This window comes from Perca fluviatilis, chromosome 8 (assembly GCF_010015445.1).
Source record: "Perca fluviatilis chromosome 8, GENO_Pfluv_1.0, whole genome shotgun sequence".
In the NCBI taxonomy this organism is placed as follows: Eukaryota; Metazoa; Chordata; class Actinopteri; order Perciformes; family Percidae; genus Perca; species Perca fluviatilis.
This window is the reverse complement of record NC_053119.1, coordinates 5,496,390-5,517,179: the sequence shown is the minus strand read 5'-3', so window position 1 is coordinate 5,517,179 and position 20,790 is coordinate 5,496,390. Positions and strand designations below refer to the sequence as shown.

Genomic DNA, 20,790 nt, shown 5'->3' with positions numbered 1-20,790 from the left:
ATTTGCATAGGCATGGATGATTATATCTACTAAATGTATCCCATCTGTTCTTACTCGTTCAGAAAGGTTTCTGAAGTTCTCCGCCAGGCAGAAGAGCCGCTCGCCGAATACTTTGGGGGAAGTAGGGAAGCCATAATGGACCACACAAGTCGCATCTCTGATTCCCAGACACTTCAGACACTCGTTGTTGGTCACTATTGGTCAAAGGTCAAACACAACAACAACAACAAAAAAACAGTAGCACTGTTAATGTTCAGGGAGAATGACTCTATATGGCTTTACTGTTGACAATGTTCTCTATGCTAGCAGTTTCCTTATATACAGTATATATATATATATATATATATATATATATATATCCAGTTTACCCAGAATAACATGAGTGCTGGGCCCAATGTCCCTCTTCCACTGCTGAATGACAAAGTCAAACTCGTGGGTCAAACCCTCGTGGGTCTTGAGGCAGAATGCTGATTTGTTGCTCAAGGCCTGAAGTTTAGAAATGTCACAGGTTAGTTCAAAGAAAACTGCCCTTTAGTTTAACTTTCCACCATCAGTGCACTCCATCTGTAGATCATGCATGTCGATGGAGAGTGGTAATGATAGAGGATTTTTATACTTGCTAATAAGAGGCTGTCCCTCCTGTCATTGAAAACAAACAAAAACTTATCCCGTCTTGTTGCTGGCATTTTAATGCATTTATTAATTTATAAAGCACTTTTTACAATCCTCAAGGACACTACAGTTTAAAAAAAATAAAATTCATACACTAAAATCCACAAATTAATCAAACATTACAAGCAGCGCTCAAGGCTGCTGTGGCAAATTTGTATCTCTGCCTTCACATTACAACAAGTAAAATGTGTTTCCTAATTTGTCAGGGTGCCAATTTGCAGCTGAGACAAACTCTCACAACTTTGTATTATTCTTAACACAGTGTACTTCACAGTAGGATGGGACTGTATGTAGGTTTACTCATATGTTGGGCTCATAAGGTCCTAAATTAAAGGTTTAACCACAGGAATGTGCAGTATAACTGAAGCAGTTGTTTCACCTTGAACACGTCCTCAACATCCTGAGCAGAGTTGGCTATGATCACAGTCTTCTGGCCGACATCGGGGTTGAAATCAAGTGCCCCCAACAGCACTGAGACCTTGCTGCTCTCTAGAGTCATGAGGATGATCTGTAGGAAGACAAACATTTCCCTAAACTGAGAACCTCATCAGATGTCAGAACATACAGCTGAGCGTTAGTCTACACACTACAACATATGGCAGCAGCTTATCTGTACATTTTATATGTACGTAGTCCCACAGAGAGTGAAAGGTGCCGTGCCACACGCATTTCATTACTTTGTGGTAATGTCTGAAGTTCTACCATGGATTCTGTAACATTTCTTGTGGAAAAAAAATGCCTTGGTTACCTTGGTTCAAGCCATTCTAGCGTGGTATAGAAAGCCTGCAGGAAGACTCCGCTCGATTTGTGCCAGTACTCATTAATATTCAACAAGCTAAGCTGCTTATATCTGATTGGCTAACAGCTAGCCAATGAGAGCCTGGTTATTAGCATCCTTTACCCAGCGCAACTGGGCGAGCTCATGAATATTGAGGGGATTTCTCTGCTTATTTCTTTTCGGTGGCTAGAGCTGACAGAGGAGGAAGCAGTTTATTTTCACATTCACGACATAACACAAACATATATGGACCCAACATACTGTATTTCAAGAAATACAAATAAAAACAGTTTTGTGTGGCAGGGCACCTTTAAGAACAAGTAGACATAACACAATCTGCAGTTATTCAGATAGTTTGGAGTAATTCACAATTATGTTGACCTTTAAATTAACTCAACATTTCTTTTCAAACTTTCAAGGCTTGGATTGTGATTATTAAAAAATGCCATCAACATTATCAGATCAGTTTTTAATCAGTCTAAATAAAGTTATTTTACTGCACTGTTTGCATCTTTTTACACACCTTAAAATGTTGTTGAATAAAACATATTTAAGGATTTAGGATCAACATAAAGTTGTAATTATTGGTGATAATTGGAACTGACCTGGTGAACGTCACCATAGAGAGCAGCCTCCTCGGGGACAGTCATCACAATGCTGGGGCACGGCATGTGATTGGCCAACAAACCCTCCATGTGACTGCTCCATTTTTTTGCCACAGCGACGAGCTGCTGAGGACATGAAACCTTCTCCTCGCTGGTTATCACCTTCTGAAAATGCTGTAATATGGTCGCCATCTAACAGGAGAACATGCATGTGTAAAAAAATGTGTAGAAATGTTTTACTTTGGGTAAAGATGTTGATGCAACTATTCATGAAATAACTGAAAGTTTAGAGAATAATAGGGTTATAAAAAATCCTGGAAATAGTCTTAACAAGACATTAAATAAGGATAACATGTGGATTAGGTGCAGTTTTGAGCCATGTTCTGCCCCTCTTTTAAAATGTGGCCTATATCAGATTCCAGTGTGAACTGTTTGCAGTTTCAAACAGACCCGCATGCACAAAAGAACAATGACATCAGACGCAGCACGCTGTCGCACTAAAGTTAGGAAGGTTATGGAGGAAGTAAGCATTTAGCTCTTTTATTTCAAAATGTTTGTGTAATGTCAGCCGTAACATTAATGAGCAGGTGCTGAGGAGGAGAAGAATGAAGAGGATTTTGGCCTTTCGCAAGGTTATGGCTGCAAATTCACTCCAGAGGTCTGTGTGGATGCAGAGACGAGGCCAGGAGTGTTGGGACTGCGTTGTGAATAGCTTCACAGAGACGCAGTTTATTAAAAACTTTGTCCGTTTTTAAATTTTACTGGACTTGGGTCTGATTCAGGACCACATATGGAAGTGGTCTAAATCTGATATGAAAAAAATCTTCTGAAGAAGTCTGACCTGGTCACTTGACCCCAAAAAAATCTGATTTGGGCCACTTTTGCCTGCAGTCTGAACACAGCCTAAGAGTAAATAAATAAATAAATAAATCTGAATCAGAAACAGACCATCTTCCTAAACTAAACATTTACAGCCTGTTAGCAGCTACTGTAACTCTGAAACTGTCGAGTGTGAATGATGAGCAGACTGTCACCTGATCTGGAGCGAGTGAAAACAGCTGGTCGGCCTCGTCCAGCACGAGGTGGGACAGGCGCAGGAACAGGAAGCAGTGGCAGGACAGCAGACGAACAAAACTGAACGGAGTGGTCACCAACAGCAGGCCTGGTAAAGTTAAAAATAGAAAATCTTGGTAATTATATGACTACCTTAGTTTAGGATAATCTTACTTATAAGCAAACACATGCATTTGGGGATTTTCTATTATAACCTAGTCTATATCCACAACGTTCCACTTCCGGGATTGCTCCGGTGCCACCCGGATGTCCGTGATTGGTTTAAAGAAATGCCAATGAACCAGAGCACGTTTTCCTCCCATCCCGTAATGCTGTGACGACTAGCCAGACCCTCCTCCGCAGCCCTTTGGAGGAAGTTCTGGCAAAGCAAGACTTATTATAACCTAACATATGTGGAGTGAGATTTTGCTGTGCTCACAGTTTTTGGGGATCCTGACATCCTTAGCCTCGTCTTTGCCGACACCCAGCAGCAAGATGGCAGTGTGGAGAACTTTGGTGGCCTTAATCTCCTCTAGCAGGTCATACACTGCCTGGGCTTTCTCCCAGCCTGGACATAGCAGCACTGCTACAGGCTGAACATCAACACAGAACGTACAGATCCAAACAATTAGAGCACAATCCTTTGAAACCAATAAGTCTTACAATAACTAAATGACCAACAGAACACTCAATCAAATCTTGGAGACAGACAGACAGATAGATCCCAGTAGCTTAAAGACATCACACAACATACATCATAAGCAGGATGATAAAATAACAAATCCACATGAATAATATGGACAATAAAAAAAATAAAAAAGATACTAAATAAAAAATCCACATGAATGTACTAAGGGATGAGACGCTTGCAGTGACAGGGCAGGAACTGACCCTTTGATTCAGTAAGATTCCAATGAGGTATAAAAAATAAGCCACTTTGATCCAATTCATGCATTTCTGATGTACTCACCCCTGAGTTGGAGGTGAGGCAGGTGAAGATGGAGTTTAGAAGGATGTGGGTGAGCAGCGGGGCGATATAGCTGAGTGGCTGATCAGCGTTTTGGGCAACGATGACAGCGTTGCATCCTCGAGCCACAGCTGGCCAGCTGTAGCGCTCAGCTGGAGACAGAGTGGTGTAATGCTTCCTCCGCAACACCTGGAGACATACAGGTCAATATGTCAAACTCAGGTGGAGTTTAAACATGTAGCTTAAGAAGTTTCGATAGCATCTTTTCCTTCCAGATACCAATTGGCAGTGACAAAATCTGGCCGCAGACGGAGACATTTACTCACCTGGATAAGAACTCAAATCCTCTTTTGTGGTTGTAGACATGCTAGGGATGCATCATTTTGTTGTTTATATTGGCTGAGTGCTTGTAACCAATAATTTTTTTTATTACTTGTCCTTTTTTTTCGTTACACTGTAGAATTTGTGACACTTTTGCTTTCCCAAGTATGTAGTGTTGTACTTTTGTTAGATCGCAAAAAAATTAAAAAGAGTTGGTAGTTCCAACAAGAGTAGGTGTCTCATGGGGCCACATTATGCACCACACACACACACACACACACACACACACACACACACACACACACACACACACACACACACACTTTGCAGCTGGTAACAAAAGTCAGAGCACATTCTTGTTTACCCCGCGGAGAGCGTCCGTGATGGGGCCATCATCCAGGCTGCTGCAGGGCTCCACGGGGAGGGCAGAGTGCACCAGAATCCCACTCTTCCTGGGATCACTGGCAACAACCTGAGGCATACATATGAGACAGTAAATATTAGGACTGCACGATATGAGGAAAATATGCGATAATGTTGTTGAATATTGCGATAACAATATTACTTGCGATAACTTAAGAGATATTAAAGTTTACTCCGTTCTGCTTCTTATAGTATTCTTCTAAAATACAAAAAACTGCTTGTTGAATTGAAAACAAATAAAAAAGGAAATCATTTCTAATTCTTTTATTGAACAAATTGAACATTAAACTGAACATAAAAGGCACCACTAAAAAAAGAATGACAGTTACACTTTAAAGTGCAGTTTTTTCAGTTAACACAAAAAACCTCAAGTGTCTTACGCGATATGTCGCAGTCTTTCGTGATGTGTTTATTCTGCAAGTTGATATCGTGATGACAAAATTTTTATATATAGTGCAGCCCTAGTAAATATGGTGGTAACATAAAGACCTATGCTCTGATGGTACATCAAGCAGCAGATTCTGCAGCTCAGGTGAAGCAGAGCAACAACTGCACTTGAGTTAAAGAGGTTTTTTTCCTATCAATTTTGATTTAAATGACCAATAAAAACTAGAGTTTAAGTAAATTTTTAGAGTTTAACAAAATAATGCACTTTTATGGAGAAAACACAAAAACTTTCAGGAAAAAGAAGCTGGGTGGCATTTTGCACAGCAAATGCCATGTACCTAATTCATGTTTAAGCCAACATTTCCTGACTTAACTGACATGTATTTACAGGCAGCCAACATAACCGATTTGCTTGATGGTTTCAGTCGAGCGGTTTTTGGGAACTCTTGGGTTGTCGCCACAACGAACAACTTTCAGACCAAAACTCTTAGCAGCAGGTCCTGCAATACTAAACATTTTGTTTCTAAAGAATGAGACGAGAAAACCTACCGTGTCATCTTCAGCAGCATCTGGATCAAGGTTCAAAGGCTTCGGGTTCAACCACTCCAGAAATCTGCATCAGAAACAACAGTCAGAATTAAAAAACCTTGGATATAATTTATCTATAAATTTGAGGCATCTCTGTGAGTGTGCCTGTGTGTGTCTCTCCGCATGCGCAGAACAGCAACGCGGGCAGGGCCACATCGCCACACCCACATCGCTAGCTGGATGTGAAGGCTAACCGAAAAAAAGCGAATCTCTAGCTGAGGCGTGCCTATAGGTAGATAAAGTTGTAAAAAGAAATACTGGGACCCAAGCAATCAGCCCATTCTGAACAGGCACACGCTCCACACGCTCCACTGCACTAATTAGGACTGAAAAGACAAAAAAGTTAACCCTCCTGTTGTCCTCTGGGTCTAATTTGACCCATTTTCATAATGTTTCTATATCAGAAATTAGGGATGGTTCCCTACAACACTCTTCACAAGTAAAATAAATGATCAGTTCACTACTTTCATTTAATTTGGGTGTTTTATTCGATTTTATATCATTTGAAAATATAATTGAGAAAAGAACGTTGAAGAAAGTGTCCAAAAAAAAAATAAAAAATATCAACAAAAACATCGCAAAAAAGGGCCATAGAAAATGGAATGTGTCAAAAAGTGACAAAAACCGGGAAAAGCAAAAAAAATAATAATAATTAATGTTGAAAAAGACAACCAAAATGTGGACATTTTTAATTTTGTCCCAGAAAAGCAAAAAGTTGCATGGTTGATGTGAAGACAACACAAGGGTTAATGTATTTTTTCTTCTGACAAGCCACCAGAAGTTCATTGCCATCATCAGTTAGTGCCCTCTGTCAGAAACCAACACTACTGTTTGGTTGTATCTTTGTTGATGCAACATCGACCCATCACTCTTCATATTTGTTTGTGAATCCTTCCCCTCTGAGCTGCAGCTCACCGTGAACAGACCCAGTCCTCTTCACTCCTCCACGTCTTCTCTGCTGGTCCCGACTGCCCCGATCTACTGAAACAACGAGAGCTGATCAATTGGACACACAAAATTAACTTTCCACATGGTATGAGAATATGTCTGGTATGCAGACAGCCTCTTAATCTTATCTTTAAGATTTAATTTAACAGGATCACATTTACACCTGATAGTCACACTGTAATGTAGTCATGCTGTAACAGATATGGGTTTAATGTTGGGAAAGAAGGCTTTAACACAGCGAGTGCAGAACATTTTACTGTACCTTGTTTCTTCATCGGTCAGATGTTTAACCGGACTGCTCTCAGCTCCACTTTTTCAGCAAATGAAATAGAAATGAAGCCAAAGAATGCAGTTACTAATTGCTGATCTTCACTTAACATTTAAAAAAAACAATCAGCTCAATGAACTAATATTGACATTTGAAATAAGAAAACATCAGTCTCACCTCATACTGAGCAATGCTTGGTTGTCCGGTGTTTCAGGCTCACTGTTTGAAGGGATTAATCTGTGTGACAAAATACAATTACCAAAGCATTGCAGTAGTTTGGTACAGAGAGTATAGGTCTGCAATCTTAAGCGTTAATCAATTAAAGATTTAAGCTCCATTCGGACTGGATTTATTTCTCTAGAGGACGTGGAGTGATTCTAACAACGCCAAATACTCACTGGTTCTCTTGTAATTTAAATGCAACAAACTTGCTTAAAAGTGGACCGGAGTTTTTCCGCACAGAAAGCGCTGCTTATCCTACTTTGTTTATTAATCACCTCAGTGTGAAATATGACTTATGGGTTAGTTTTTTTATCGGGCTCTATTTGCTTACCTTTAGCAAATTGACTAATAATCACTGCATTACTTTCATACAACGGAAAACTTTAAAAATGTGATGATTCTCAGGCAAGTTCTAAGTAAACTCTTAATACTTTTTTTCCCCATGATTTTTAAGTGGATTTATGGATGTTAATTTCCAATGATATCCTTGGACAGTGCAAGTCACACTGAATGCTAACGATGTGCCTTTAAATGCCTCTGGGGAGGCTTTTGGCTTCGTCCTTCTGAACGTCCATGTCTTTTACAGACCACAAACTCAGTCATTTATCGATAGTTTAAAATAGGGGTGCAGGATATAAGGAAAATATGCGATAATGTTGTTGAATATTTGCGATTTGAGCGATATTACTCGCGATAAATAAACAGATATTAAAGTGTATTCAGTTCTTCCTTTCTGTGGCTTTCAGTATTCTGCTTAAATACAACAAATGAATGTTGAATGTAAAAAGGGAATAATTTCCAACATTTTATTGAACAAATTGAACATTAAACTGAACACAAAAGGCACCATTAAAAAAAGTTTTCTGCCGACACTCTTTCAATTAACTCAAAAACCCTCTGAGTGTCTTTAGCGATATGACGCGGCCTTTCGCAATGCGTTTATTGTGCAATTTAATATCGTGATAACAAAAAAAAAAAATGTTAACGATTTATTTTGCAGCCCTAGTTTAAATGCTGTCAGTAACAATAAGTTGAATTATCGAGGAGCATGTTTAATTCTCAACCTCCCCGTGTAATTTTAATCAACTGATTTAATGACGAAGGTGTACTGTCAGCATACACTTCCTGTCCTGTGCAGGTGGCGGAGGCTGCAGCTGTTTCTTCAGGTCGACAGTCTTTTAGCTCTTCATGCTGACTGACCTGGAAAAACAAAACAAAAAAAACTCACTTTTAAATCTTGATTTATTGTTGAGGAATTAGTGACTAAATAGTATAAGTGAAACCCACAAGAAACCCAACAACCACATGTGTGTGCAATCCATTAGAGTGGACAGGGGGAAAAAATAAAAAATAGGAGAAAGATAAATTCCCAAACATCAGGCCTCCAGGAGTTTAGACCCCTGTGGATATAACTTACAGCTGTGTGAGGGTGTCAACATTGTGCTTAAAACTGTACCAGAGCTTTAATTCTAAAAAGGTTCTGCTATTTAGCTTGAGAAACACTTCCTGTGTTGGGCATGTACTCACACTTGGAGCCGCCTGCTGGAAGCTGCTGTTAGGATTCAGAAACTTCAGGAACCTGTTGGTTATGGGAAATGTTCTGTGAGTATTAGTTTCTCAATTGCCAGACCGTCCTCCAAAGCAATGCGGAGGAGGGTCTGGCTAGTCCACACAGCATTCTGGGATGGGAGAAAAACATGCTCTGGTTTATTGGCATTTCTTTAAACCAATCACAATCATTATGGGCGGCGCTGAGCACCAGACGGAGCCACGGTGCCTCTGCTAAATAGCCTCGGGAAGGAACTTGTTTTGGTGGAACATGTGAACGTTCAAAAGTAGTTTTAGTCGTGCAACAGAAAACTCAGATTGGACAGATAGTCTAGCTAGCTGTCTGGATTTACCCTGCAGAGATCTGAGGAGCAGTTGACCATAGTCCTCAGAAATCCAACAGAGGTTAGAACGCCAACACAAAAAATGAGGAAGGTAACGGATATCCGCCCGAAAATTGGGAACATTTACAGAACAATCCCTGAAATGAAACGTCGTCCATATTGACTATGCGAGTATCAACCAGTCATCAAACATGTGGTTGATTCCAGACAGTCACATGAGAAGTACTGTATGTGATTGAGTTTAATTCTTACCTGAACAGACTGAGATTTTTGGTCAGAGCTGCAGCCAGAGACGAGTCTGTATCCTCCGACGAATCACTGAACATGAGAGCAGGTCGGTTTAACTTAGATTGATAAGTTATCGCTGTTCAACAGTGAACTGCTGAACTGAATCAAATGTGCACTTACCGCACAGCAGCAGCAGCAGCGTCTGGGCCGTTCTTTGACTGGCTGCCTGGAGACAGATGTCCGTCTGTGAGCGTTGACCTGCTGCCTTCCTCGAAGGTCTTCAGCTGATGTTGGCTCTAAAGCAGCAGAGAGGTGAGAGGTGAGGATGCGTGGATGTTTACTGGGGAACCGACAGTAACACAGTGAGCAGAGCTGCTGACCTGAGGTGTAGAGGGAGCCGTCAGCCAATCAACTGCAGTCAGATTTTGTGACATCACTGAGGGTTAAACCAGATTAGAGTCAGTCTGAATGCAAATGTAAAACCCATTCACAACACCATTTTGTTTCCAATTATAATTAAAGCTTGATGAAATAGCTGAAAACCAGCATCTGTTTAGATCTCATTACAAATAATTGACGTGAAAGCAAGCTGCCCAAAGCTGCAGTGAAACTAAATCCACACTTAACAGCAACCTTGTAATTTATGAGGATTGTTTGAAAGCAAACCGAGTCACTTTGAGACTTAAAATTGGAAAATATATCAGCTCCAATCATTAAAAAAAGGGCCAACACACCAAATTGTGTGTGGAGGATTCACTACGTGTGGAATAGGAGGGAGCCTTAAAAGCATAACACAAACTCCAGTGTTGATCCAGTATTTGTCATACACACGTCTGCAAGAGTCTGCATGTAGCCCAAAATGTATGACTGACTATCTATCCATCTAGATCTCTCACACACACACACACACACACACACACACACACACACACACACACACACACACACACACACACACACACACACACACACACACACACAGGCCTGTCGCGATAGTCAATAAATCGAGTTATCGCACGATAAAAAAAATGAGCTCGATAATTTTTCCGGCCGCGATAATTTCCATTTGCATGCTTGTTTGTTTTCCTCGTCTCTCTCTACCAAAGAGACTGGAGGACCACTCTCGGTTCCTTAGCGTAACGAGGAGTGAACCCTCTTGTCAGTCGCATGGTCTTTGTGGGGGGCGGGACTGCGGACAGAGAGACAGAGACAGACAAACGCTAGTTGAGAGTTGGAGCAGGGTTTCCCGCAGCACTTTGCGGTTAAAGGCGCCGTCAAAAGAAAGTAGGCCTATATGAGCCGATATCCACCGTGTTATTTGGCGTCTCGTTTCTCCCTTTCAATCCAAACCACACAGCTGACAACCTGCAGGTGGAGACTGTGGAGACGGGCTTCGGACATACACGCGCTGGTCAGTCTCGCAAGCGGTTTCAGGAAAGTGGCTCCATGTGTCCGACAATGCACAGAACATTAACGGTACAAGCCTACAGCTGTCCGCGGACACGGAGTGTTGAAAGTATGTCAGAGTTGGCGCGATGTGTGTGTGTGTGTTGTGTGTGTGTGTGTGTGTGTGTGTGTAATGGTATGTGTGTAATCCGCCCGCCCGAAGCTCCGACCTGAAGAGGAGCAGAAGCCGCTCTCGCCAAAATGAAGACTGAAAAACAGAACTATTTTGGTACATTTACTCGCCATGTGGCAGATAGCCATACAGATAGATTTAATTTATTAATTATATATTATTTAAATTTAATATTTAGAGTTAAATAATTGTAAAATGTAGTACAGAGTCTGTTGTCTGAGTACTTACGGAAATATCAGAAGCCGGGCAATTCCACAACTGTACATCAGCGCTGAAAGATGACATACTAAAAGGGAGATCAAAGACATGTTCTGGATATTTAAAATGTCTTCCAGTTCCAGTGTTAAATATTATTTAGAAATAAAAGTGTATTGATCTTTGAAAAGGTGTACCTGTATTATTATGCCATTATCGTTACAATAGATGCAAATGGTCTCGAAGCAAAATATTATCGTTATATCGCAATAATTTCTGGGACAATTTATCGTCCCGCCAAAATTTTTTATCGGACAGACACCTACACACACACACACACACACACACACACACACAAAAAAAAAAAAAAAAAACACACACACACACACACACACACACACACACACACACACACACACGGCAGTTTTTTCACAATAAGTACCACTATACTGCTGGCAGTATCTATCGATAGATAACTGCCTCTGTGCGTTTACCAGGAGATAGTTGGGTCTGTGCTGTCGGTTTCTTTTCTTTGACGTTTGTGCCGACAGTCTGGGTTAAGATGCTGTAGGACAACATGACAGGATGTGTGTCCACCTCGTCCAGGCCGTTGCTGTCAGCCGACTCTCGGCTATAGTACGCAAACTTCTTGGTCACCAGATCGTCATTCACACAGATCTGAAAAATCAACAAAATACTGGTGATTCTTTTCACTATGTGTAGAAAAAACAAGCTCTGATAAAAAAAAAAAAATGCACAAGGATACGGCTGTCAAACATAAGCAAGAAACAAGAGCATAGCCGATGAAAACCGGATTTTAACAACGTTAAGATAAAGACGCTCATTTGTGAGGTATATCTTAAAAGGGACACTTCACCGATTTAGCATTAAGCTTTGTATCAGTAGAAAACCCGGTAGTATTTTTGAATGACCATGCTTCCCTCCCTCATGTCCCCGAGAGGGGAGATCTCTGTATTAAGGAATTATTAAATAAGGTAATATCTCCAAACTTACCTCAATTATAAATTGTCTCCTGCTAGTTATACTACAGCACTTACTTTAAAAAATAAGTTAAATTAATAAATATTTTTGTTTTATCTCTTTTCGGTGTTGCAATTTGTAGACGGCCCTAAGCACTCGTCTTACTGCCGGTAACCGCAGAGAGCAGAAGCCAGCAGGCAAGTGTTCATAAACTTCTGGTGTACTTACAAACTTCCCAATCCATCGTTTTATGAGAGCATAACCTATTTGTACTAGTGTAGAAGTTTGGTATCATTTCGGGCATTATTAGTGGGGTCATTTACGAGATACAAACGTGGATCCATTAGCGCCTGCACTAAGCTATTCAGCTGATAACGCTAACTCTCCCAATGTTCGACCCAGGTGAAAAAAAAGCTTCTGGGGGGATTGTTTGGCTCGAGGTCATGGTGCAAAGGGCCCTAGGGTGAAATTACTCCGAACCATCACTTTAAAGTAGCAAATTTAGTGTCCGTTTAGCTCAGTTGGCAGAGCGGGCGCACACATGCAGGAGGTTTATTCCTCGACGCAGAAGGTCCAGGGTTGGAATCCGACCTGTGACGGTTTTCCTGCATGTCTTCCTCTCTCTCCCCTTTCATATCTCTCTGCTTTCCTGTCCAATGAAGGCAGAAATGCCCAAACATTTAAAAAAAATAAAATAAAAAATAAAAGTAGCTAATTTAGGGAAGATTTTGATTTTATGTATATTTGTCTGTATAAAACTCTGTTTAAACTTAATGTTTGATGTTCTTTTTCTAAATTAATGCAACTTGCTAAATTTTACAATAAGGGGTCAAAGTTCACCTTCACGTTCCTTACGGTCAGGTACAGCTCAATGGATGTGGAGTCCGACTTGGATTCAAGCAACACGGCCTCTGTCTGCGTCGACGCTGGTGGAAGGAAGCAACCTCAAAATCAGAATGACTCCCCAAGTTTGGAAATATGTTTTATAGTTTCACCGCTAAGCAGTTTTGAACATCACACATTTTGATTGCAGTAAGTTAAATCTACAGAAGAAAACCACAGCTGTTCATCTATCTGCCATGTTGGTCACCTTGCAGCAGGTTGTGCAGGTAGAGTGTAGCAGAGCTGTCCCATTGAGTGGACGGACTGCAGAGGAAAAGAACAAAGCATCAGGTTAAAAGTGAATTTACAGTAGAAATATATGTAAACAGAGATGAAGTTGGTTAAAAAGGTGCAGTACGCAATGCTGAGATGCAAAGATTGTTATTTTAACTCAACTGCCAAACAAATACAACACCCCCCCTTCATAATTTCCACACCCCCCACCCCACCATCAACTGTCGCCACCTGTTGCAGATTGGCTGAAATAGTGTTTTGTGGCTCATGCACGTCTGTTTGTTTTCCATTTACACAGCCTGGGTTGTGAATAGAGATGCACCGATTCCAACTTTCTAGGCCGATTCCGATTTTCATCGAGTTAGGCCAGCCAATACCGATTTTAGCCGATTCCAATTTCATTTTTTCTAACCAGCACACAGAAATATTTATTTTCCATCTTTTCTTTAATAGAACATTTTGCACAGAACATTTTCTGAACAGATAATGGATCACTATAAAATAGAACTATATAAATTACTCCTGGTGTGGGAAACTAAAGTGCAATGTTAGAACCATTTCCTTTTTTTCACATCCAATATCCAACAAAAAAAAAAATGTGATTTGGGTTTTTGGTGTGGTCCCTCCACGCCCTACTGTCTCCTTGCAGGTGTTGCATATTGCAAACTTGTTATCTTCTGCTCACACACACTGAAGAATTTCCAAACAGCTGACATGTTGCAGGTTCATTCATGAGGTTCCCTACATTGGGGGGAATAAGCGAGACACTGCTTTACAATATGGCAGAAAAGTTCGAGCAAAAGGCAGAAATGTGTACAAAATCACACGTATTGTCGAACCGTGGCTTTGAGAACTGTTACTCGTATAACTTATGTCAATTGTAGCGTTGACCGGCATGAAATCGGCATATGTCAGACTGACCTGCCGGTCACTGGTCATGGCAGAGTAGGGCTGGGCAATATATCGATATTATATCGATATCGTGATATGAGACTAGATATCGTCTTAGATTTTGGATATTGTAATATGACATAAGTGTCTTTTCCTGGTGTTAAAAGCTGTGTTACAGTAAAGTACAGTGCCTTGCGAAAGTATTCGGCCCCCTTGAACTTTTCGACCTTTTGCCACATTTCAGGCCTCAAACATAAAGATATAAAACTGTAATTTTTTGTGAAGAATCAACAACAAGTGGGACACAATCATGAAGTGGAACGAAATTTATTGGATATTTCAAACCTTTTAAACAAATAAAAAACTGAAATATTGGGCGTGCAAAATTATTCAGCCCCCTTAAGTTAATACTTTGTAGCGCCACCTTTTGCTGCGATTACAGCTGTAAGTCGCTTGGGGTATGTCTCTATCAGTTTTGCACATCGAGAGACTGACATTTTTGCCCATTCCTCCTTGCAAAACAGCTCGAGCTCCGTGAGGTTGGATGGAGAGCGTTTGTGAACAGCAGTTTTCAGTTCTTTCCACAGATTCTCGATTGGATTCAGGTCTGGACTTTGACTTGGCCATTCTAACACCTGGATATGTTTATTTGTGAACCATTCCATTGTAGATTTTGCTTTATGTTTTGGATCATTGTCTTGTTGGAAGACAAATCTCCGTCCCAGTCTCAGGTCTTTTGCAGACTCCATCAGGTTTTCTTCCAGAATGGTCCTGTATTTGGCTCCATCCATCTTCCCATCAATTTTAACCATCTTCCCTGTCCCTGCTGAAGAAAAGCAGGCCCAAACCATGATGCTGCCACCACCATGTTTGACAGTGGGGATGGTGTGTTCAGGGTGATGAGCTGTGTTGCTTTTACGCCAAACATAACGTTTTGCATTGTTGCCAAAACGTTCGATTTTGGTTTCATCTGACCAGAGCACCTTCTTCCACATGTTTGGTGTGTCTCCCAGGTGGCTTTTGGCAAACTTTAAACGACACTTTTTATGGATATCTTTAAGAAATGGCTTTCTTCTTGCCACTCTTCCATAAAGGCCAGATTTGTGCAGTATACGACTGATTGTTGTCCTATGGACAGAGTCTCCCACCTCAGCTGTAGATCTCTGCAGTTCATCCAGAGTGATCATGGGCCTCTTGGCTGCATCTCTGATCAGTCTTCTCATTGTATGAGCTGAAAGTTTAGAGGGACGGCCGGGTCTTCGTAGATTTGCAGTGGTCTGACACTCCTTCCATTTCAATATTATCGCTTGCACAGTGCTCCTTGGGATGTTTAAAGCTTGGGAAATCTTTTTGTATCCAAATCCGGCTTTAAACTTCTCCACAACAGTATCTCGGACCTGCCTGGTGTGTTCCTTGTTCTTCATGATGCTCTCTGCGCTTTACACGGACCTCTGAGACTATCACAGAGCAGGTGCATTTATACGGAGACTTGATTACACACAGCTGGATTCTATTTATCATCATTAGTCATTTAGGTCAACATTGGATCATTCAGAGATCCTCACTGAACTTCTGGAGAGAGTTTGCTGCACTGAAAGTAAAGGGGCGAAGAATAATTTGCACGCCCACTTTTTCAGTTTTTTATTTGTTAAAAAAGTTTGAAATAGCCAATGAATTTCGTTCCACTTCATAATTGGGACCCACTTGTTGTTGATTCTTCACAAAAAATTACAGTTTTATATCTTTATGTTTGAGGCCTGAAATGTGGCAAAAGGTCGAAACGTTCAAGGGGGCCGAATACTTTCGCAAGGCACTGTATGTACTTTTCTGAACTTACCAGACTGTTCTAGCTCTTCTATTATTTGCCTTTTTCCCCACTTAGACATTATATCCACATTACTGATGATTATTTATCTAAAATCTAAGTGTGAAGATATTTTGTTAAAGCACCAATTGTCAACCCTAGAATATCGCCGCAATATCGATAGAGGTATTTGGTCAAGAATATTGTGATATCTGATTTTCTCCATATCGCCCAGCCCTATGGCAGAGTGCGTGAAAACCGACCAGTTCCGGTCACTGACCGGTCTATCGGTGCATCTCTAGTTGTGTATTAACACCAGATTTTTTTTCCAAAGCAGACAGAAAATAGAGAGCTACGTGACTGCGACGAGATATTTGATGAATTTGACAAAAAGTGTATTGGATTTAACATCACTAAGGAGAAAAAGAAACTGGAACTGTGGATATCCTAAATAGTGTGTGTAGCGTGCTTCACTAATCCATCAACAGTGCAGTTGTAGGCAGTGAGTTTGTTCTTACATGAGCTCTGGCGCCTTCTCAAAGACAGACACTCGCAGGGTTTTTGGTTTGATGCCCGCCAGGTGGAACTTTCTGACCCAGAAAGGCAGCTGGAGGAAGGGCTCCATAGCAATTAGGATCCTTGTCAGACCGAGACGAAAACACAAAAGCACAGACAGACAAACATCTCTCAGGTCTGCATACACACACACATATATATATATATATATATATATATACATACATACATACATTTTCCCCTGTTGCCATGGGAACATTATGAAGTGACGCAATTACGTCACATGAACATCATCTAAAAGCAGGGTGTTGGGGGGGGAAATCAATTTTTTTTTCCTCTTTTTCACCAACCCTCAATTTTTGCAAGTTCCCGCAATTTCATCGCATAAATATCATATAGCATATTCCATCGCATTTTTGAAGAAAACGTGCCACATAATCAAGGATTTTTGCACGCAACAACAATCACAGAAAAACTCTGCATTTTTCTGGAAGGACTATATATATATATATAAAAATTGTTTGATAAATGATGTTCAAGAAAATCAGCTGTGATGCAATTAAGTGCCTTCTAATCAAAACAGTCTTGTATTGTACTCTTTAGATTAATCTGGTAAAATGGCAGTGGTCCAGTGTTGAGGACTGGTACAGTTCTGGTCTTACTGGTCCGAGGGGATGACGACTCGTTCTCCATGGTCGACCAGGAGGCAGCGAGCCTGACAGGACAACGAATCCATAAAGATCGACTCCACCACGGCCCGACACCACGACTTCCTCACTGACCAGTACACCACACACACCTGAGAGGAAATACAGTAATCCGGTATGTTCAGAAAACCAAATCACTTTACTGTAATGCAGCCTTTAAAACCAGGAAAAGACAACACTCGTGTCATATCACGATATCAAAAATGTAAGACGATCTCTAGCCTCAAATATCGATGTCGATAGAATATGTATATTGCCCAGCCCTACATCCAATACTCCTCCAGCCCAACTTACGCCCAATTTTTCACAATTTTTACCTGTCCCTCCTCTAACGTTGAGGGCTTCAGCTTGCGCAGGTCCTGAGTGACGTCGTGGTAGAAGAGGTTCATCTGAGTCAGCAGTTTGTCGTACTGGTCTTTGGTCTCTGCGTCACTGCCGGGCCCCCGAACAACCCGACCCCAGAGGCAGGACGGGCTCTCAATCTGCAGAGAAAGAAATGTTTTCGAAGGAGGCACCAGGACTGGGTCCAATTTTACAGATATACACACACTCTTCGCATGATTTACAGTCTTATAATGCTTGTTTTGTTCCCACTCAAATTCCACAGTAGCTAAATAATGAAAAATGGAAAGCCCCAGATTTTTGTTTTTTGTTTGTTGATTCCCAATCAACAAACATATTGTGAGTTTTAAGTGGTTCTCTTTTCTAAAAAGAAACACCGCGCAATCTTTGGGCACACTCACCGCATTGCAGCGCCATTTTTTTCCCCGTCCCACTCATGCCCTCTCCTGTTGATTTCTATGCTTTATCCGTCCCCAACACATTACCGACAGTGAAAGTGACTCACGTGACTCCCGAAAAATTGTCTATGTATGTAGTATATGAAGAGGAATATGTATAGTTATGTTTGCTAGAAACAATATTGTTAGTTATACTATTCTTATTTTTATTTCATGTGGTCGTTTTGTCTGTCGTTTTTGTTTGTGTGGACCCCAGGAAAAGTAGTTCATGTTCTGCATCAGCTAATGGGGATCCTAAAAAATATCAAATCAACTAATTGGTTCACAAAAGGGTTAATTTCTCAAGGCATAATGTGCACAAAACCACCTGTTGGTCCAAGACTTTAAAACAGGCAGATCAGTTACAGATCATCTCAACCATTTGTGTTATACTGTATTTTGTGACAGCGAAGGTTTGGGAATTATGACTGTCAACAATGGAAAGAAATCCATTTCGATGTAATCCATTTATAGCCAATCAATGCAGTGTCTACTTTCTGACAAGTAGGCCTAGGACTGTATAACCTACATCTGTCTTATGAGTATTGCACCAAATGTGTGTAATCAATCCTTTGGTCAATATTAGTTTTATAATCTGCCATTATTATACAACTAATATTGACCCCCTATGGACACTCTTTGAGTAATAAAAAAGGAGAAAATGGCAGTGGTTTAACCCTTGTGTTGTCTTCACCGTTGGCCATGAACCTGTCATTCTGGGTCAGAATTGAAAAAGGGGGGGGGTTGGAACTTTTTTCTGACATTTGTTTCACTTTTTCTGTGCCTTTAACATTTTTGTCCCTCTTTCCAGCATTTTTTTATTAATGGTAAATAAACCTAATTTAAATGACATACCTGATTTTTGAGTTTGAAAAAAAAGCAGATATGAATTATTTTGACTAATAGAACAGATCAGAGGATGTTGAATGAATCACAGACTGGTTTATGTCAGAGTTTGGTCAGGATGCTGTTTTGAAACCATTTAAAAATGTTTTTCAAATGCTGCGAAATTAAAAATCAACCAAAATTCAGTAGATGTAATCATTAATCTTACCTGTGAAGAACATGGATGCATGGATGTATATGTTGTATGGGTTCTATACAAGGTACATGCATGCATCCTAGTTATTTGGGGGAGATTTAGTTGTAAGAAATCCATGTTTCTGATATAAAAAAAAAAACTTTGAAAAGGGGTCTAATTTGACACGAGGATAACACAGGGGTTAACTGGGCAGGGGACAGTGAATGTGCCTCATCTTTTATTTATTTTTTTAGATTTCTTTATTTAAAAAGGGACAGTGCACATTAATCAACGTAAGTACAATGTCCAACATGTAAATGTGCCAGATTTAGCCGTACCGGCTAATTTTCATCTGCAGTCCATAGCAGGATGATGACTTAAAAAACAATAAATACAATACAACAATACCAACAAGTACACATAAAATATGCAAGGCGGGTTGATTTTATAACCACGTTTTAACGTGTAACAAAATTGCAACTTAAGGCCCCGAACAGAGCGTTTTAGCAGCCATAGATTTTGGTGAGTCAAGTTATGTCTTTAATAAAAAGTTTTTAAATCGACTCACATGAACGAGACATGATGGAAACCCCCAAAGCCCTTCTAACGTTTTTCTCAACCGCATCACGCCCTAGCTAATTAGCTAGTTAGCTAAGTATCGACCGCCAATGTCAGCGACGTTAGCTAGCTAGCTAGCACGTATTGATAGTTAACTTAGTAAAAACCTCACTTACCTTCAAATGTGATATTTCAAGCATTGTGTGTCGGTTCGTCAATTCCCAACCGAGTCTAATAAAACAACAGACACTGTAAGAAAACACAACAAGTTAGCCAACTATCTGATTTTGCTGCAGTTAAGCCAATTTAAGATCAAAGTTAGCAGCCGACATTTTGCACCCAAGACTGACCGCGCGCCTGTCAAGCTAAAAGCTAACGTTAGCTAACGTTGACGTCGGCTAACCGGCGTTTTACACTAACGTTAGTTCAATGAAAACTAAACTTAGAAATGCACCTAGATAGAGCCGGACTCGACATGTGTTCATTTTAGGCAATGTTTTATATTCTTTGTTTATTTCCATCGACTTTAACGTAAAACGTAGCTAGATACCTGTTTCCGAGCTCCTGAACGGGAACAGCCGGTGAATCGGAAAGCCCAAAATGGAGGTATCCGGTAGAGGTCGCTATGTAGATACACCGGTTTCCTTCTCCGCTCCACTGCAGTCAAGCCAGCCTCCACTTCAAAATGAGCGGTCAAACTAGCCACCCCTATATTTCGCGGTGCGCGTATACACTTGCTATTACGGTGAGACCGTCAAAACTAAAATCAGGGAATTTTCCGACGAAGGCAATTTCCCATTCATTTATTCTGTCTGCCTGCCTGTCTGTCTGTCTGTCTGTCAGAAAGAGAGAAAGAAAGATTTTAGCACACCTCACAACCTGTCATTGCATGATATGCTGAATTCCAAAATAAGAGCCCCCCCAAAACTCATATATACGCTGTTTTGTCTACACATTCAGAAAATTATAAAAATAAAAGTCCTAGCTTCCACAGACCAATTTCACCTCAGATGGAGAGGACACCTTCTCAAGGTGTCAACTACAATGTTTCAGGACATTCTGATGTTGTTTTCCAAAATAAGAGCCCCCCAAAACTCATATATTAGCTGTTTTGTCCATACATTCAGAAAATCATAAAAATAAAAGTCCTAGCTTCCACAGACCAATTTCACATCAGATGGAGAGGACACCTTCTCAAGGTGTCAACTACAATGTTTCAGGACATTCTGATGTTGTTTTCCAAAATAAGAGCCCCCCAAAACTCATATATTAGCTGTTTTGTCCATACATT

General features: G+C 40.6%; 1 protein-coding gene across 4 annotated transcripts in view; it reads right to left on the bottom strand.

Moving 5' to 3' along the window:
- tdrd12 (tudor domain containing 12) overlaps positions 1 to 20,394 on the bottom strand; it is a 35,128-nt gene extending 14,734 nt beyond the window's left edge. The window contains exons 1-25 of one of the 4 annotated variants that reach the window (XM_039808440.1): positions 20,050 to 20,394; positions 19,676 to 19,748; positions 17,459 to 17,623; positions 17,097 to 17,233; positions 16,437 to 16,556; positions 13,198 to 13,253; positions 12,948 to 13,033; positions 11,621 to 11,804; positions 9,733 to 9,788; positions 9,533 to 9,648; positions 9,377 to 9,442; positions 8,760 to 8,811; positions 8,353 to 8,432; positions 7,188 to 7,247; positions 7,005 to 7,052; positions 6,710 to 6,775; positions 5,756 to 5,819; positions 4,761 to 4,868; positions 4,079 to 4,264; positions 3,548 to 3,701; positions 3,090 to 3,217; positions 2,056 to 2,247; positions 1,052 to 1,180; positions 369 to 486; positions 55 to 194 (exon numbers count right to left, since the gene is read on the bottom strand). In XM_039808440.1, coding sequence (XP_039664374.1) covers positions 55 to 194; positions 369 to 486; positions 1,052 to 1,180; positions 2,056 to 2,247; positions 3,090 to 3,217; positions 3,548 to 3,701; positions 4,079 to 4,264; positions 4,761 to 4,868; positions 5,756 to 5,819; positions 6,710 to 6,775; positions 7,005 to 7,052; positions 7,188 to 7,247; positions 8,353 to 8,432; positions 8,760 to 8,811; positions 9,377 to 9,442; positions 9,533 to 9,648; positions 9,733 to 9,788; positions 11,621 to 11,804; positions 12,948 to 13,033; positions 13,198 to 13,253; positions 16,437 to 16,556; positions 17,097 to 17,233; positions 17,459 to 17,623; positions 19,676 to 19,699 — 2,535 coding nt within the window. In that variant the 5' untranslated portion in view covers positions 19,700 to 19,748; positions 20,050 to 20,394. Of the gene's footprint in view, positions 1 to 54; positions 195 to 368; positions 487 to 1,051; positions 1,181 to 2,055; positions 2,248 to 3,089; positions 3,218 to 3,547; positions 3,702 to 4,078; positions 4,265 to 4,760; positions 4,869 to 5,755; positions 5,820 to 6,709; positions 6,776 to 7,004; positions 7,053 to 7,187; positions 7,248 to 8,352; positions 8,433 to 8,759; positions 8,812 to 9,376; positions 9,443 to 9,532; positions 9,649 to 9,732; positions 9,789 to 11,620; positions 11,805 to 12,947; positions 13,034 to 13,197; positions 13,254 to 16,436; positions 16,557 to 17,096; positions 17,234 to 17,458; positions 17,624 to 19,675; positions 19,749 to 19,953; positions 19,973 to 20,049 lie in introns of those variants that run through there. The other 3 variants (XM_039808443.1, XM_039808441.1, XM_039808442.1) reach the window with 3 other exon arrangements.
- Positions 20,395 to 20,790: the final 396 nt, after the last annotated feature.